We start from the raw sequence: 19,249 nt of genomic DNA, 5'->3' as shown, positions 1-19,249 counted from the left end.
TGACAACCTTAATTGGACTTTTTGTTTAAAGTTTTAGAAGATACGGATTTTGACGATAACTTTATAAAATGGGTTAAATCGATAGTTACGCTACAGAAAGTACAAATTATTGTTAATGGAGATTTAAAACCATGTGAGATTCAAAAAGAAACAAGACAAGGATATCCATTATCTCCACTTTTATTTATATTGGTTTTGGAAGTTTTGAACAGTGACATAAGACAAGGTGAGGGGATAATGGATGTAAAAATTTAAAGAGACATATAAATGAGACATATAAATTGAGAGCCTTTGCATATGATATGGTGCTGGTGTTGAAAGAGCCATTGAAAGGGATAGAACTATTAATGAGAAAATCAAGAGAGTTTGGTGCACTACCTGGTTTTAAGATTAATAAAAGTAAAAAATGTTTACAGAAATATGAAGATAGAAGATCAAATAAAACTGATGAACAAAACAGGTTTCAAGATTGAGAAAAAAGTAAAATCCTTGGATGTTAATTTGATGAATATGAATTGTATGTTGTTTCAGAATGATTATGTTAAGACATGGTTTTAAAAAGGTTAAAAAAGACATGTTAAGATGGGAGAAACTATAACTCTCATTGTTGGGAAAAAAAATTGTGATAAAAATGAATGTTTTGCCTAGAATGTTATTTTTGTTCCAGACAATACCAATTGTGACTGCTGATTTACCATTTAAACAATGGCAGAAGGGTATATCTAAATTTGTGTGGCAAGGCAAAAAACCGTGAGTTAAATACAAAGTGTTGCTAGGGGTGGTTTTTACAGATACAGGGTCTTGGGCTAACCACTTCAAAGAAAGTTCTATAAAGGCAACAGCAAGCTCCAAAAAGCTGAGTTACTTAGTTACAGCCGCCCAAGTTCTCTGCCCCCCATTCTAAAGGTCCACAAAGCAAAAATTGTACCAATGCTAACCCATGGTGCCGATTTGTGGGACCTATCAAAGGCCTCCTTACTGGGACAAAATCTAGCACGCTTTTTAAGAACTATTTTAGGGACCCATAGGAATACACCAGCAGCAGTAAGTGCTGAAACAGGCACCCATTCAATTTATAGTCTAACAGTAGTCAAAGTCTTTAATTACTGCTGGAGGATCCTCTCAATGGAACCTGACAGACTACCAAAAATGTGCCTTGAAGAACAGATGGCCACACTTCAACCCACCACATGGATCAACCAACTCCTCCAAACCATCTCACAACTCAGCTTCTCAACACAGTACCTATTCTTAGTCGGACATCAGGCCAAGGCAATATTCAAACAAAGAGTTCTGGATGTTAATGCCCAAACAGATATTGAATCACTTGCAAATATCAGGTCATTGAAATGGCTGGCCAAAAATAAAATGTCCTTCCAAACAGAAAAATACTTGACAATGGGTTTGATTCAATATCATAGGATTGCTCTTACCAGAGCAAGACTCAAGCAGTTAGATTCTATGGTCAAATACAGACAATTCCACCAAGTGCCATATTCTGAGAGAATATGTATTTGTGGAGCATCAGAAATAGAAGACATTGCACATGTCCTGTTCAACTGTCAGTTATATGTCTCAATAAGGGCTCGGTACTTACAGACACCACTTGACAGAACCATATACTGTATTGGGACTCTAACAGTAGATTATCCTTCAGGGCACAAACAAATAGGTAGCCACTAGAACTGTCAAATTTATAATCAGGGCTGTCCAACAGAGAACACATTGGGGTTGCATGTAAAAGTGATGAATTCATCTAAACACATACTATTTTCAAATTTTAATATTCATTTTATTATCTATCTATGCACTCTATTTTATCTTATTTTACCCTACTTTTATCGTTACTCTACCTTACCTTACTAGATTTATCTATTTTATCTCACTGTAGTCTATTTTATCCTATTTTACTGTACCTCACTTTATTCTGTTTTCTTGTATTTCTGATGCCCATGCTTTGATATGGTCAAATGACTAATCAATAAGGTATATTCTACTCTACTCTATAAGGTATTGCAAGATGCCAAAGAAAGAGGAGGTTTAGCTTTACCTAATTTGAAATTGTACTTTGCAGCTTGCTGTTTAGTTTGGATGAAAGAATGTGTGATGCGGTTATTTGCGGGTAAATCATGCCCTTCCAAGGTTATTGGACTTGGAAGGGCATGACTTGAGATTTGGGTGCCAAGGTTGTTTATGGTATGACAAGGTTAAGGTTAATGTAGATTTCAAGAATCATTTTATTAGATGTGCCATTTTGAGAATTTGGAATAGATATAAATCTAGATTGTGTCCAAAAATACCTTTATAGCTATCGCCACAAGAAGCATATTATAAAAGAGAAATGATAATTAAGCAGAAATGGCTAACTTATGGTGACATTTTAGATTTTTGCCAGGGAGAATTTAAAATAAAATCAAGAGAAGACTTGATATCAGAAGGATATATACAGGGGGGCAAAAAAGTATTTAGTCAGCCACCAATTGTGCAAGTTCTCCCACTTAAAAAGATGAGAGAGGCCTGTAATTTTCATCCTAGGTATACCTCAACTATGGGAGACAAAATGGGGAAAAAATCCAGAAAATCACATTGTCTGATTTTTAAAGAATTTATTTGCAAATCATGGTGGAAAATAAGTCTTTGGTCAGTATCAAAAGTTCATCTCAATACTTTGTTATATATCCTTTGTTGGCAATGACAGAGGTCAAACGGTTTCTGTAAGTCTTCACAAGGTTTTCACACACTGTTGCTGGTATTTTGGCCCATTCCTCCATGCAGATCTCCTCTAGAGCAGTGATGTTTTGGGGCTGTCGCTGGGCAACACGGACTTTCAACTCCCTCCAAAGGTTTTCCATGGGGTTGAGATCTGGAGACTGGCTAGGCCACTCCAGGACCTTGAAATGCTTCTTACGAAGCCACTCCTTCGTTGCCCGGGTGGTGTGTTTGGGATCATTGTCATGCTGAAAGACCCAACCACATTTCATCTTCAATGCCCTTGCTGATGGAAGGAGGTGTTCACTCAAAATCTCACAATACATGGCCCCATTCATTCTTTCCTTTACACGGATCAGTCGTCCTGGTCCCTTTGCAGAAAAACAGCCCCAAAGCATGATGTTTCCACCCCCATGCTTCACAGTAGGTATGGTGTTCTTTGGATGCAACTCAGCATTCTCTCTCCTCCAAACACAACGAGTTGAGTTTAGACCAAAACGTTCTACTTTGGTTTCACCTGACCATATGACATTCTCCCAATCCTCTTCTGGATCATCCAAATGCTCTCTAGCAAACTTCAGACAGGCCCGGACATGAACTGGCTTAAGCAGGGGGACACGTCTGGCACTGCAGGATTTGAGTCCCTGGCGGCGTAGTGTGTTACTGATGGTAGCCTTTGTTACTTTGGTCCCAGCTCTCTGCAGGTCATTCACTAGGTCCCCCCATGTGGTTCTGGGATTTTTGCTCACCCTTCTTGTGATCATTTTGACCCCACGGGGTGAAATCTTGCGTGGAGCCCCAGATCGAGGGAGATTATTATCAGTGGTCTTGTATGTCTTCCATTTTCTAATTATTGCTCCCACAGTTGATTTCTTCACACCAAGTTGCTTGCCTAATGCAGATTCAGTCTTCCCAGCCTGGTGCAGGTCTACAATTTTGTTTCTGGTGTCCTTTGACAGCTCTTTGGTCTTGGCCATAGCAGAGTTTGGAGTGTGACTGTTTGAGGTTGTGAACAGGTGTCTTTTATACTGATAACAAGGTCAAACAGGTGCCATTACTACAGGTAACAGGTGGAGGACAGAGGAGCCTCTTAAAGAAGTAGTTACAGGTCTGTGAGAGCCAGACATCTTGCTTGTTTGTAGGTGACCAAATACTTATTTTCCACCATGATTTGCAAATAAATTCTTTAAAAATCAGACAATGTGATTTTCTGGATTTTTTTCCCCATTTTGTCTCTCATAGTTGAGGTATACCTATGATGAAAATTACAGGCCTCTCTCATCTTTTTAAATGGGAGAACTTGCACAATTGGTGGCTGACTAAATACTTTTTTGCCCCACTGTATGTAAGTGGTTTTCAAATGTACAATTAGTAGAGTTGATAAAAGTTGGTAACAGGACATATGGTTTTGAACATGATAAAACTATCTGAAATTGAGTTACGTACTAATGATGAACATCTTATTGCTAAAATGTATAAACTTTTGTTGAGATTTGAAACAGAAGATGAGTGAGTTAAAGATTGTGTGATAAATGGGCTTAAAATTTTGGGTACAATATACAAATGGAACAATGGGAAATATGTGGATGAAAGGGTTGAAGTTTACATTATGTTATAATCTTAAAGAGAATTTTTATAAAATGATGTATCAATGGTATCTGTCAATGGAAAGATTGTCAAAAATGGACAAAGGGACTTCAAATACATGTTGGAAATGTGAATAACAAGAAGGGACTTTTTATCTTTGGTGGACATGTAATAAAGCTAAAACATTTTGGACTCAAATATATATATTAATTCAGAAGATTTTGAAGAATAATATACAGTTGAAACCAGAGACATTTCTTTTGGGGCTGGTGGATAAACAATTGGAAAAATCTCATGGATCTTTGTTTTTATATATGATGAAACTTTTATATGCTCAAAGGTGGAAAGACTTGATATTACCTACGATGGAAGAATGGATGGTAAAGTTGATGGAGCTGGCTGAGATGATGAAATTGACAGCTTTGATTAGAGAAAAGACATTGACTAATTTTAATGATAATTGGAAGCCCCTTTTGGATTTTTTGTGGGAAACAGAAAAAAAATGAAATTATGATATATAGATTTGATGATTAATAAAATTAATAGATTATATAAAAATGGATGTTACAGTAAGTTGTAATCTTAGAGTAAGAGTTTAATGTATGTTTTACTTATATCTGCTGTAAAAGAAGTCGGAAGTCATTCTTTTTTGTATTTGTTTATTTTTCTTTATTTTTCTGTACATCTGCTTTCCTTCTTTCTCTTTATTCTTCTATTCCTTTTCTTGATTATTAGTTCTTGTTAGTTTTTATCTTTGTTTTTTAAAATTTAATAAAGTTATTATAAATAAAAGAATTAATATTGTTGTGATTTTATGACAGCTTCCCTGATATATCTGGGAACAAGGTATAAAACTCTTCTATCTTTCTTAGTAGATGATGAAGACGAAGATGATGAAGATGAGGATGAGGATGAGGACGAGGATGGTGAGGAGGAATCACTTTATGATTTGCTTGAGTATGAAGGAGGACAAGATGAAGAAGATGAAATTAGTGCAGAGGTTGGTTTAAAATATTGTTTGGTTTTTTACTCTGCAGTAAAATCTTTATGCTTATTTATCAAGTTGCAAGAAAAGGAGCTGGATCTATCTGCTTGCCTTGCCTAAAAAATTCCCACGTTCATTGAGTAATACTTGAGTTGCGGACAATTGGAATTATTATTATTATTTATTATGAACTATGCCACCCAACTCCCAGTGACTCTGAGCGGCTCACAACAATCAAAGAAATTACAATAAGATCAATGAAACATAAAAGAGATGACAAGCGTGATAAAGTGAGGAGGTCTCACTCTTCCTCACCAAAGGCCTGGGTGAAGAGCCAGGTCTTCACAGCTCTTCTAAACAACAGTAGAGTGGGGACCATCTGGATCTTGGTGGGAACCTTGTTCCAGAGGACAGGCACTGCTACAGAGAAGGCGCGCTTCCTGGGTCCTTGGAGTATGCCAGTCCTGCAGGATCAAATCAGCCAGACAGATGCTATGGGAGACAGGTGGTCCCTCAAGTAACCAGGCCCTATGCCATGTAGGGCTTTATAGATAACAACTAGCACCTTGAATCGCACTCAGAAGCAAACTGGCAACCAGTGCAGTTCACGAACCAGAGGAGTTACATGGGCATACCAATACATGCCCCTTACTGCTGACGCTGCTACATTCCGGACCAGTTGAAGCTTCTGGGTAGTCTTCAAGGGCAGCCCCATGTACAGCATGTTGAATTAGTCAAGGCACGAGGTGACTTGGGCATGAGTGACTATCTGAAGTGCCACCCAATCTAGGAAAAGGAGCAACTGGTGCACCAGATGCAGTTGTGCAAAGCCTTCTTGGCCACAGCTGCCACTTGCTCTTTAAGGAGGACCTGTGAGTCCAGGAAGACCCCCAGATTGTACACCAACCTTGAAGGGGAAGTACTATCCCATCCAAGGGTAAAGGTGGAATATCTCAAGATCTGGGTGGCCAAAACACCTACAGCCACTCAATCTTGGTAGGATTGAACCGGATATGGTTTTTCCCCATCCAAACTCAAACAACCTCCAGGCACTGGGACAGACCCTTGATAGCCTCACTTGGCTGGCCTGGGGTTGAAAGATATAATTGGGTATCATCAGCATACTGATGATACTGAATTCAAAACCAGCAGATGACCTCACCCAGTGGTTTCATGTAGATAAGGCACAACTGCCTGATACCTGAAAGCTGAAATAATGAACCTTGGATTGTTCTATTTATGTTCTCGCTGTGTGCTAGTAGCATGGTAACAAACAGTTGAAGGCTGGATTACAATATATTAGCATCAGTGTTTGTCTTAAAACATTTTGCTCACTGAGCAGAAAATGAGAAGCAGATGTGATAATAACAGGAGCAAAGATATTTACTTTCAAAGGCAAACCTATTGTTATTTTTAGGAGGAAGAGCTTGGACGTGATAGTGAAGAAGATGATGATGAAGAGGAGGAAGAGGAAGAAGAGGAGGAAGAGGAAGGTATGCGTAAACCTTTATGCCAGTCTGTTTGTTTTAGAAGCCCTCAGGAAGGTAAAATAAAGATACCAGTGAAACAAAGCACAGTGCAAGTTTGGAAGTTGGTAACAATTATCGGTTGGCCATTCAAGACTGGACTGCAGGTGGCCCTTGGCTTATTGTTCAGCGACTATTCAAAGTTACAGCAGCCCTGAAAAAAATGGACTTACAACCAGTCTTCAAAGTTCCAGCTGTCGTAGCGTCCCTGTGGTCGTGATCATGATCCGGGCGCTCGGGTGCCCAGCTCGCAATTACAACGTTGCAGCAAGCCACATCACCTGATTGCCATTTGTGACCTTCCCTGCTGGTTTCCCACAAGCAAAATCAGTTGGGAAGCCGGCAGGGAAGGTCACAAGTCATCCTAGTAAGTTACTCCCACTCCTTTTTCTCCTGAGTAGCCAGCTATGGAGTATGCGATCCCAGGAGTCTCATACTCTGTAGCACACGCTACAGTCTGTAGCACACGCTACAGTCTGTAGCACCCACCTGACCACAGCACCCCCACCCTCTGCCAGCCCCCCCACCCTCTGCCAGCCCCCCTGCAGCCTCCACCAACCCACTCGCAACCTCCTCTGGCCCTCCCACAGCTTCCACTGACCTGCCTGTGGTCTCTAGTGGTACTCCCGTAGCACCAATGCACCCCCTGTACTCCTTACCTGGGACTCCCACCTCTTCCCACTTAACAACCCATGTGTCCTGGGGTTACAACGGCAACTGGGGTTGCCGTTGCTGAGCAACACAGTCATGTGACGTCACGCTTTATGATCATGTTGCTTAGCATTGGCAGTCCTGGTCTCAATTGCAGTTGAAACCCAAGGACTACCTGTAATAATGAAATATGATCCTGCTAAAATGATGGGAAGTAATTGTTCATACTCTTCTGACTTTAGCTCTCATCCTTCATTCCTGCTATTAGTACTGCAGCCATTCTCTATTTTGGAGAATGAATATTAAATTATTCTCTTTGCATCACTCCTAGCATGGCTGTACAAAACAGTGTGATCCTGTCTTTGGGTAAAGATTGAAAGCTACCGTTAGCTGCTTTTCTGTATGTGGGGATGATAAAAAAACACTTTTCAGGTATTTTTAATTAAAACTGTTATTACATCCAGTCAGCATAGGCAATGATAAACAATTATGGGAGGTTTCTAGAACCTCTTCTTTTATGGAACCTTGAATAGGCTTATTGGATAATTCAACTGAATTTATTCCCTTTGAATAGTCATTATGGAGTATTTTCTCTCTCGTTCTGCAGATGAAGAGGATAGTAGGAAAGGTGAAAAGAGAAAAAGAGAAACAGATGATGAAGGGGATGAAGATGATGACTAAAGTCTTCTGTGTCCCCAAAGGACTGTTCAGTATTTCTTGGGCTACCCCTTGGATGATCTGTGACTTGAGGAGCACGTGTGGCGCACCTGTAGTTCTCCCCCTCCAAGCGCAGCACTAAAAAGAGCCAAAGAGTCGGCTATTCCTGTGACATTCCATGTACCCTGCAGCTGCTTCCTCCAGGTGGTTACAGATCTAGCCCTCTTGGGCTAGCACCTTCACTTATCCTCTTGGGGTTCCCAGGCCTTCATCTCTTCCCATTGCCCTAACAAGAAGAACAAGTGTGATGGGTCAGTCCTGGCTATAGGGACTCCACACTACCCACTGACTGGACTTCCCTTTTTACTCTCTGTGCAACAAGGCTTTGTAAATAGAGTCCTAAAGTTTTGGGGACTGTTCTTCATGCTTTGCTTTCCCTGCCTTCCTTTTCCTTTTCTAAGCCGTTGGATATTTTTTACATTAGGATGTTTTATGCAACAACAGAAAAAGTATTTTTAAGAACTTGAATTAAATAAACGTTATTTGATAAACTAATCTTGCAGTTATTATATTCAGAGAAATCTGAAAATGTGCCTTTTTTTTTTTTTTGCTTAAAGTTAGTACAGACAGGGATGTGTATACTCTGCGTTGTGAAATAAAACTGCTTCAACAGCAGAAGCTGGATTCTTTGATCTATGAAAGTTCCTTAAGTTATGTAATTTATTTTGCATCAGCTAGGCAAGTAAAGAACACAGGAAGCCCTGATTCTTCCTTCTCCCCAGTCTCAGAGACTTGAGTATTACTATGCACTTCACAGCATAAGTAAGTTTAGAATACTTTTACTTTTGAGGTTAATGTGCTTCCTGGTTGCTGAGTGACCAATACTAAGCTTGAAAGATTTTGGGTGTTCACACAGCCTTGAGTCTAGGTTTTTATTTAGATGTGTTACTTCTTATTTAAATATTATTGATTGTAGTGTATTTAATGATGTATTTTTATAACTATTTTGTATAAACATTTCAAACAGCAGATTGCTTTTTCCACCAGTTACCACCTTTCTTCAGCATGTCCCAGTAAGGACCAGCTCCATTACTACACTAGCAGTGGTCACAAACCCCAATTTTCTTTTGCACAGCCATGCTAACATATAATCCTATGCATACAGGATAGTAGTAGCCCTTATTGTGCCCAGAGGAATTTGCTTCTGGTACATGTGTAATGGATTGTGACTTAATACCCATGTTTCAATGCTTGATAGAAATAATACATTCAGTAGTAGCACATAGTTGTTAGTGCTATTCTGATCAAAAGCTGAATTTTGGAATTTGTTTAAAAGAAATATCAGAGGATGTATTTGCAAAGCTGCTTTTTTGCAACCCTGCAAATCAGTGGTTGTGTTGTAAGGAGAGGTTCTAAATCCAGCCTTACTAAAAAGCCATTTGATGGAATTTCAGCTTTAAGGGAAAAAGAGATATGTACATGTTTTAAAGCTGTTGATGTGCCACTGGTGATTTTTGGCATGCTTGGTTAAACAATAGCACAATGCTATTGTGGACTTGTAACTGTAGATTTGGTTACATGGTTGGTATAGGTATTAACAATGCTTAGCTTTGCCAAGATTATTCCGTGTATTTATTGAGTACAAGCCTTGTCATTCTTTCATATGGGGATGTGTCCACAATGACATTTCAATTTCCTTGCTTTTAAATTACTGTAATGGAAAAGAAATACCATCACCCATATATCTTTAAATATAGTTAGGCGCTATTTAATAAAGCATAATCAGTTTGCCATCACTGTATATAGATTTTTCTTTTCTTTTCCTCTGCCTCAGAAATCATACATGACTAAAATTTTGCTCTGCATGTACTATCTCAGTGTTTTTAAAAACAAGTGGTATTTTTAAAAATAACTTTCAAGTGCTGATTTGTTTTATAGAAGTTTGTTGGTAAACAGAACAAAAAGTAGTACATATATACATTTTTCAAGTAGATCTGGGATTTATAAACCCCTTTGATAAATGACTAACATTGCTGATCAAAGCAATACATAAAATATGCAAAAAAATCAAACAGTACATTTTAGGAATGCAATTTAACCCCTTTTCCTTTTATCTTAAGCTGACAAATACTTCATATAATTTATTTGCCTGTAAACAAGATAAAAGAGACAAATTCCCAAATTGCAAGGTATCATCCCCCTTAATCCAAGAATGGATTTTACCCTTTTGCTTCCCTAATTGGCAGCATTTCTACCTATGCAACAAAATGTTGCATCTGTAGTTTACCAAGCTTCTCCCTATCAGTTCATAAAGTGTTAAAAACAAAAGATGGACTCATACCAATTGGTTGTTTAGGTGGGGACAACAAAGTCTATACGCAGTCCCTTTTTCCAAAAAGGATATAAAATGTGGGGATTACCACACTTATCAGATATCCCAGATTAGCTATAGAAAATAGTAATTCTACTATTGTCAGCCCTACAAGGTAACCCAAATCTGGAAACTGACTCCACAGAAAGATTACAGCTATACTTTTTTGTGATAAGCTCTAGTAGCAGAATCTTGCAAGTCTGATTGTGTTTTACTTCCCCTCCCTCTTATGTCTTTATACATTGGGGAGGAATCTGCCCGAGTCTCTTCTGAATACTATCTTGCTTCCCAGGACTTAATGTTTTAGCCCTCTTTGCTTAGGTAATGGTTCTTGCCTATTTTCCTCAAGGTCATCTCCCTGACTCTCTACAATTATGCCCTGAGTTGCGTATACCGGCTGGCCACATTCCAGAAATGTTATGATTTATCTAGCCTATCTCCTAGATAACTGGCATTACTTTAATATCTTGATCACAACTGTAACCTATGTAAATGTTTTTAAGGGTGCTAATTAAAATCCCATGAGCACTTAATATCAAATACTCTGACTATTAAGAAGCCAATCCATTTTATATGCATAAAACTTGGTAAATATAGAATTCCATTATGTGGTTTGTATCATTATGAATACTTCTTTAAAAGCATATTTAAGCAACACTAACTATAACACTGGATTGTAGCATGTGAAACCTCAGGGAGCTATAGCTCTGAATCTTCTGCCCATGTACATATTAATTTCAACCCAAAATCTTGACTGGGGTGTTCATTAAACCCAAATGTCCATTAAATCCAACTGACATAATTTATGTCATTTGTGTAATGATCTCATTATTCAAATGATGTAAAATATTTATGTCTCTACATCAGTTGTCCCAACAGACTACAGAAACAATGGGCTTGTCCATTCTTTCAAGTTCAAACACAAATTTGGTCTGTTGCATCCAAAATCCATTAAACAGAAGTCTGTTAAATTGAGGTTTCACTGTCAACAGGCCAAAGAAAATGCTGGACCAGAACATAGCTGTATACAGGGAGGTCTTTTTCGTACTGAGGGAAGAATTGAAAAACATGAGTCACCCCTATCCCACCCACATGAAGTCTGAATAGTACAATCCAGAAAAGAAATGCATCATTTGCTTCTGCTATATGTACATATTGGCTAGGAGATGGGTCCTTGCTCTAAAAAGCAGTGGGGGAAGTGAGGGGAAATAGCATAGAAAAAATATGGGAAAGGCATGCTTGCACAGTTTTATCAATCCACTAGGGAATGTTGCAGTTTAAAGATGGATTAGGGGAGGTGATTTAACTTTGGTCTTGAAGGAAAATGAGGGTAAAAGGGAACAATCTAGTTCAAGACAAAAGAATGCAAGTATAGGCTAAGCCATAAAAACACTGGCATCAGAAGCAGTACAGTGGGTGGCTGGACAGTGGTATTTCTGTATTAAATGTTTATACTATAATCCTCAGTTTAATTGCAACTCAATCTTCTGGTGCTAATTCTCAATTTCTATTTTTTGCTCTTAAATCCTGCACAAATATCTTAGCCCAAACTCTAACGGCAGTTGCAGTTTACAATTTTATTATGACTGGTGCTGCTTTAGGTGGGTTTTTTTTTTCAACTTTTTCAACCATTTTGTTCGTTAACATTTTCAGCATTCATGATTAGAGAGAAACTTCTAAAATGTATGTTAGCAAAAGGCACCTCCCACCTCCCCATCTTGGGCTTCATAATCTTTGGAGTGGCTGATCCTGCTCTCAAGCAAGTGTTGGTGGCAGTGCTTTGCATAGTCTATCGTAGAAATCAGCAAAGAAACATAAAATGAAACATAAGGTAAAGTATTAGTCATGAGCATCAAAGCAGAAAGAAAATGGAAAGTTTGACAAAAAAAGGATTGTGATTTTACAGTTGTGGAAAATTAGATTCTTAAACTGATAAATGGGATGATAGGAGATTATTAGAATTAAGTAAAAGTCAGCATCTTGACACTTCTGGGCACTGGACTGCATATACCTATGGACTCTGGTATATATTCAGAACAATAAAGGAGGAAAGAATTGGTCAGTAGAAAGTTTAGCTTCAGGCAATTGGAAGGAAGCCATCTTAAGAGAATTAGTAATGAAACTCCCAGTTGATTTAAGGCATGAAGTGGATCCTCAGAGATTATGGGTAAAGATGGAAGACATATTGAGTTGGCCTACAGAACCCTCCCACTCTGGTTCTGATATGCTTCACTTCAGCAGCATTGGTCTTATTTTCTCCATCTCAATAAAGAGCATTCATTTCCAAAGCTTGGCTCTCTCAGAAGCAACTATTTCTACTTCCTTTTAAAATTAATGACACCCATTTCTTTGGTCCTTACCTCTTAGGCATAAACGTAATTTTAGAAGACGACTCATAAAGCTAAGAAAAGGTTATGATTTATATTCCCACATAAACTCCCCTTGGTTATAGGAGATCAAACTAGCTCAGTGCAAAATCATCCTGATCCATCCAAGAATGCAGAACAAAAAGAAAGAATCCTGAACCACTCCTATTTGGTTCACCTCCATGTTGAAAGAGTTGAATGCTAAGCAGCCTGAAAAAGTCCAAGCACCCTTCTTCCAAGTTCAGTTGTCTACTGGGGACTGCAGGATGTTCAGCATACCCAGACAGGTTCTGCCTTCACTTTGAGACACCGCCAACTGAGTTATTATGAGACCACTTAGAAATACAGAGTTTCCTGCAAAGAACAAGTCCAATAAATAGAGCACCACAAAAAAACCCAGCAACTTCCAGCTTGCAGGATATGGGCACTCAAGGTAGGCAATAAATTGCCAATAAATCCGAAGTTCTCCTTCTTCTAATCTATAATCTCCAAAATATAGTAATTTCAGGCAACATCTGTTCTGAAATTCAAAGACTGCCAAATGATATCCTGTCAAAACTGGCGAGAATCCGCATGAAGGTTTTTGATCTCAAGCTCTAGCTGTTTGATCTGAACATCCCGCTGGATCAGCACTTCACGGAGTCGCCGAATTTCTTCCTGCTGTCGGTAAAACATCTGTAGCAGCTGGAAAACAAATACTTCATATGTCATGTGTACAATCATACATTAAAATCATCTATTTGAAACTACAGAATCCAAAAGGGGAAGTGACTATGATGGAAATTTAGGTATAAATATGAATTGAGATGAAATAAAATGGGGTACCTGTACAAGAGAATGCAAAAGAGAATGCTCCTTCTAAAAAATGTTTAGCATGTGCAGATCAATTAAATTATAATAAATATATCTAATCCATTCCTGCACAATTATTCCAACATGAAAGACTGACAATGGGTTTAGGATCCAGTTTACTCATCTGCTACTGTTGCAGCAGAATATCCATCACACTTCCCATTCTGCCATTCATTCCTCACCTGGTATCAGTTATTTGAACCTGAGTGAGAGGAAGAACAGAGTAGAATTGTGTTTTGTGCTGATCTCTCTTCAAGTGAGAGGTCACAGCAGTAATGTAGAATTGGTGAGTTGAACAAAGGGTTGTGCTTCTGAAAAATAATCCTGTATAATTATTAGATCCAGTGGGGCATGCCCTTGTTTCCTATCTTGCTTGTACTTCCTGAGAAAGTAGCTAATTTTAACTATTTTATCCAAATTACTTCCTAACACAATTTTTTTTCTTGGTCACACCACTGTACCTCATTTTCTGTTTTAGGTGGAGGACATTCATACATATCAATGCCATTAGATAACTTCATTAGTCTGCTTTCCTGTCGTCTTTCCTCAGTCTTCCTGGCCCCCCATTTCTCTTGGATTTTGCTCGACTTTTCTGTGATACCAGCCACTCTGTCCCAGCACTGGATAGGCTTAGTTGCTTCCATGGAGATCTCTTGTTCAAGAAATGGTGGTAGAGAATTCAAGATCATAGAACCTGGTCTCAGAGACATCAAGACAGGACCTGTAGGCCATAGAAAGAAACATTTTTGTCCCAAACAAATAGGAACAACAGCAACTAGTACTGAGTGAGCCTTAGAACTAAGCCAATGAATGCGAGAAAAAAGAAAGTTTCATTCATTCCAAGAAGGATGTCCAGATCAATTTGTGTGCAAGGACAACATACTGTACACCAAAGCATTACAATTTCTGATTCAAGGCAAGCTGATTCCCACAATCCATACTAATTAACTCAAATTTAGGAATATTGCATCATCTTGTTTTGGGTATAGAGCAAGACTAGGAATCCCAGTTACCCACAATCAAACTGACTGGAGTTGGTGCATTTCTACTACAGAGCAATAACAGGGTAACAGATGTCAAGAAATAACTCAGGAAGAGGAAAAGAGTAGGCCATTGTCAAAAGATCTAAATGAAGAATTCTACTCCGTGCTTATTACAGAAGTAGTTGAACCTAGTTCTTCTTCCAACATATTCAAAACTCATTTTATCTTCAAAATAACCTTGGGATGTAGACTAGTGACCTAGGATCCTGGGTCAAAGTACTGTACACTGCCCACCATGCCACACATTAACTGGAAATTGGCATACGATTTCCAAGAGTGAAAAACAAGCAGTGAAAGCTTTGGGTGCTTCTCACAGTTGACCTTTATACATTATTGCAGTAGTGTGGGATCTAATGTTTTGTGGCCCATGACATTTACAATTGCAGTCTTGTGGCTGGACACTTCCCCCCCTCCCCTTTTCACCGTGAATACAAGAACATATGGCTTTTCTGTAAATAATATCATCTTATAATTTCTACAGATCAAGATATCTCCTGTACATAACTTACATAGATTGAGATAACTGCCTTAACACTGAAGGTAGACAATTGTTTCACAGTTTTGAAGGTGATTTGTTTTTGCCAATTTATTTTCTTATGGGAATTCTAAATAGTGTGATCTAGTTTGTAGTACTGCTATTACGTGTACCTGTGTGCCTCCAGCCTTACTGTAGATCTACCCTTAACATGATGTGATGCAGATGACTGAGCAAAATCGTTTGTTTCTGGCTGTTCAAGTAATAGCATCACAAACCTTTATTAGTGCCACTCAGCCACTCTTGTGCTGTCAGTGCTGGTTGGACCCCAGCTGTCATTGGATAGATGTCTTCCTGGTACGATTCAGACTGCAAAGGAACATGAGAGCACATTCACATTTCTGAATCTGGGGAACTATACTCAAAACGAAGCCCCTCCCTGCCGCTTTTCCAAAGTAGAGATATCCACTCACCCGGCGGGGCACAATCATAGAAACGGGTTCAATCAGACTTTTGACTGGAACCAATTTATAAAATCGGAAGATCTCGCAGGCACAGACATCCAGGCCTCTCTTGGGCATGACACCTGACGGCAGTAAAAAAAAAAGTTAGGACAAGACAACATTCAGCCAAAACATGGGATTGGGAAATCCAACTGCTGCTCTTCTCTTCTACAGAAGAGAGTCGTGCAGGAGGGAAACAGACAAGGTTGTAATCCTTCCTCTGACCAGTACTATTCCCTAGGCCCAGACATTTTTATTCTTTTATTTAAGAGAACAAATTACTTCCATCTGTAATTTAGTTTTAAAATGTAACTAAAATGTTTCTTTCTTTTCTGATCCTGTCTGGAATTGCTAGGTAAAAACTTGAAAACCTCCCTGTCTGTAACACAATGTTTCTTAACCTTGACAACTTTAAGTCTTCAACTCCCAGAATTCCCCAGCCAGCATGCTCTAACAGCTCCTGCCACTTCATTTCATTCCTCTTCCAGTCTCATAGTCTAACAAGGCAGAACTTGTGGAAGTTCTATAATTGTAATCACTTCCATAGTTGTAGGCTTGGGATTATCCACTCTCCTTATATCCATGGAGTAGCAGATCTGCACAATCAATCTTCTAAGATGGAGACTTTCTTGCTCTTATGCTTTCAAATAGAGTAGATGAAAACTCCTTAGAGCAGCTGGAAGTAGGTGAAAAGACAATTGTCAAAATTCTCTTGTCCTTCCGGCACATGTTTCCACCCAACCTTCCTCAATCTGGTTCCTCCAGATGTACTAGTCTACAGCTTCAGTCACCTCCTGCCAACACAGCCAACGTCTATGGTGGGGTTAATCAGAACTGTAATTCAACATATCAGGAGAACACCAGGTTGGAGAAGGCTGGTTTAATCAACATTCTCAGTGATAAAGACACAGTAAAATGAATGTCAAGAGCCAAAGCTGTGCAGCATGACAAAACTGGGCTGACACTTATTATCTGCCTATGACCAGCTGCCCCTCCCTCAATGCATCTATTGTTTACAGGTACCCCGTTAGAGCTTCCCCAGCGCCAATGAAACCACTGCAAACTTACCAATTCCTTTCTGGGGCAAAGGGGAACGATATTCCATCAGGTAATTTAGGTATGGTTTCTCCAAACTTATTTCATAGTACCTGATGTTCCCATCTCCCTAAAGACAATGGTAAGAGATACAAATTCAATGTATGCTCAGCTCCATTCCCCATTAATTATATACAGTATTTAATTCTTTCCAGGGGAGAAGCCAGAGCTGGGGGTGAGGGTGGGGAATTCCTGTAAGACCTCTTTTCTCAAAAGGAAGCCACTCTGGGAAGGATTAAACTCAGACTTGGACTTGATTAAATTATTCTTGGAAGTCCAATGCTGTTCACAATAACATGTAGCTCCCTCTTCCTTCTATCCTTTCTTAGTCTTCTCTGCAGGAGCTACATATTCTATTACATTTGGTGATTTTTGTTTGATTACAGTTATATTCTTTTTCCCTTTATTGTAGTTTTATTTCTAATCATACTCTTCTATACTGCCCTGGTAATTAAAATGAAAAGTGGCTTTAACAATATTTTTAATAAATTATCAGAAATGAACCTTCTTATCCAAGATGGCCTAAATGACATGGGTAACACATACCATTTTTTTTTTAATGTTGCTGTGGTGAGGGGCAAGGTGGGAGGGGAATGAAGATCTAATCTGTACTGCATCCAAGCTGGGGGAAGAGAATTGTTCCCCCACCCCCTGCCAAACAGTTTTTTCTCCTTCCCAAGAAAAGTTATTTCTATCTGATTAATCTTTCTCCTGAAGGAGCCTTTTGGAGCAATGGGATATTATGATAAAGAAAAATAATCCGTAAAGAAAGGGTCAGTTACCCTACTCACTGCTCCAAGCAAATGTTGAATTACTCACAGTTAAAGTCAAGAGACAGGCCATCTGTTTTCAGTATATCTAATTTATCAATGGGCCTTGCAATATAGAATATAGATGACTCTTTAATGTTTACAATCCAGGCTTTCAAACAGTTCTCCATAGGAGTTAGGACTATAGTTCTTAATGAACAAGGCCATTGCAGGATGGAAATTACAAGAAACATATTAAAGATAACCAGGTTACATAAATGCTGCTCTAGATTATGAAGAAGGGTTCTATTTGCTATTAAAGGATGGTGAGTAGTAAGTATAGCCAGGTGAAGCAATAGCGCATATGCCTAGGCCAGATTCTAGATGAGCAAAAATCATGTAACAAATATAATTATCCTCAACTTTTCTTGAGGGACATAGTGAGGGCAATCAGCCTTAGAGTCCGACACCATTACAAGTTTCTCATATATCTTGGATCTGTAGCTAACACAGCAAAACACTTCCACATCCTAAATTCTGCCAGTAAAAAAAAAACGGGGGGAAATCAGAACAATTGCAATATTGGAAAAGCAGCACAACATCTGAGTAGCATCACCTATCCTCAGCCATGAGAACTTAGTCAACAAGAGCTCTTGTTGGAAGGGAGCTGGAAGCTGGCAGACTCTACAGAAATTATTAAATACTAATTGTATTGCTTTGCAGATACAGAATATAGTCACAGCCCATTATTTCAACTTGTCTATGGATAAGAACTCACCCTGCTTATCACATATAACATGTGTGTGTCGGTATCATAGAAAGGAAACAAGAGGCCTGAAGACCCATCCACATCCTCCTCAAGTAAAGGCACAGAAAGATCATCCTGCGAAATAGGTAAGGGAAACAGAAACTGCTGCTATAAGGCTTTCACTGTATCACGAAAATGACAGAACACAGACAATCAGCATACCCCCAAAATAAATCAAACAGACCCTGTTCTCACTGTAGTGATACATTTGAATCTGTGCTAAAACACTTCAGGTTGCAGGTGGGAATTCCAAGCAAACTAACTAAAACACCTTTTACACACAGGTCCAAGAGATGGTGCTGCAGGTTTTTTGCACTGAAGTCCTGTTTGGAGAAGGTACCGTAGGTTGGGAGGGTAGGATTTTTAGTCATATTAGTCCTCATTGGCAGAAATGATGCAAAGCAGACTTTCCCATCACAGAGAGAACTCAGCCTACCTGGACTTGGAAAAAAATATAACTGTGCACCAGTATCATTTCAAGCAGTACAAAGAGAACTGTAACATTAGGGCATAAATATGACAAGAGTGCTTACAGAGTGAAATCTCAAGCCATCCTGCAGGCTTAGCTTCCTCCTGGCACTTTAAATGATGTGCCTATACCAATGAATGGACATCCTACCCTATGTGAAGCAGAACTTTCACTTTCCTTCATGTCTTCTTTAAGGGACTAAATTATTCTGAGGACTATAAAATAGTTGATCTTGGTGACATTATAGGGGTGAGCTAATCAGTCCTGTACATTTCCAACTTCTGCTTGAAATCCATAGAACTCTGTGATTCTTCCGCCCAAGAGCTGGCTGCTGACTCTAGGAAAGGATAAGTGCATTTGAACTGAACATCTGAAAGGCAATCCCAGAGCAATCCACTATTTT

General features: G+C 39.0%; 2 protein-coding genes across 4 annotated transcripts in view; one reads left to right on the top strand and one right to left on the bottom strand.

Annotated features, from left to right (window-relative positions):
* The window catches only part of ANP32B (acidic nuclear phosphoprotein 32 family member B), a 36,103-nt gene extending 26,197 nt beyond the window's left edge, over positions 1-9,906 (top strand). For 2 of the 3 annotated variants that reach the window (XM_025170235.2, XM_007433775.4), the window contains 3 exons: positions 5,169-5,296; positions 6,699-6,774; positions 8,066-9,906. In XM_025170235.2, coding sequence (XP_025026003.2) covers positions 5,169-5,296; positions 6,699-6,774; positions 8,066-8,139 — 278 coding nt within the window. In that variant the 3' untranslated portion in view covers positions 8,140-9,906. The remainder of the gene's footprint in view (positions 1-5,168; positions 5,297-6,698; positions 6,775-8,065) is intronic. The other variant, XM_007433776.4, reaches the window with a different exon arrangement.
* CORO2A (coronin 2A) overlaps positions 9,860-19,249 on the bottom strand; it is a 64,712-nt gene continuing 55,322 nt past the window's right edge. Inside the window, exons 7-12 of the mRNA XM_088147481.1 lie at positions 18,348-18,452; positions 16,794-16,890; positions 15,696-15,808; positions 15,501-15,591; positions 14,166-14,425; positions 9,860-13,536 (exon numbers count right to left, since the gene is read on the bottom strand). Coding sequence (XP_088003607.1) covers positions 13,405-13,536; positions 14,166-14,425; positions 15,501-15,591; positions 15,696-15,808; positions 16,794-16,890; positions 18,348-18,452 — 798 coding nt within the window. The 3' untranslated portion in view covers positions 9,860-13,404. The remainder of the gene's footprint in view (positions 13,537-14,165; positions 14,426-15,500; positions 15,592-15,695; positions 15,809-16,793; positions 16,891-18,347; positions 18,453-19,249) is intronic.

Source organism: Python bivittatus, unplaced genomic scaffold, assembly GCF_059951505.1.
Source record: "Python bivittatus isolate LINGU-HERP-01145 unplaced genomic scaffold, Pbiv_v1 ctg000520_np1212, whole genome shotgun sequence".
NCBI lineage: Eukaryota > Metazoa > Chordata > Lepidosauria > Squamata > Pythonidae > Python > Python bivittatus.
This window is presented reverse-complemented; position numbering and strand designations above follow the sequence as displayed.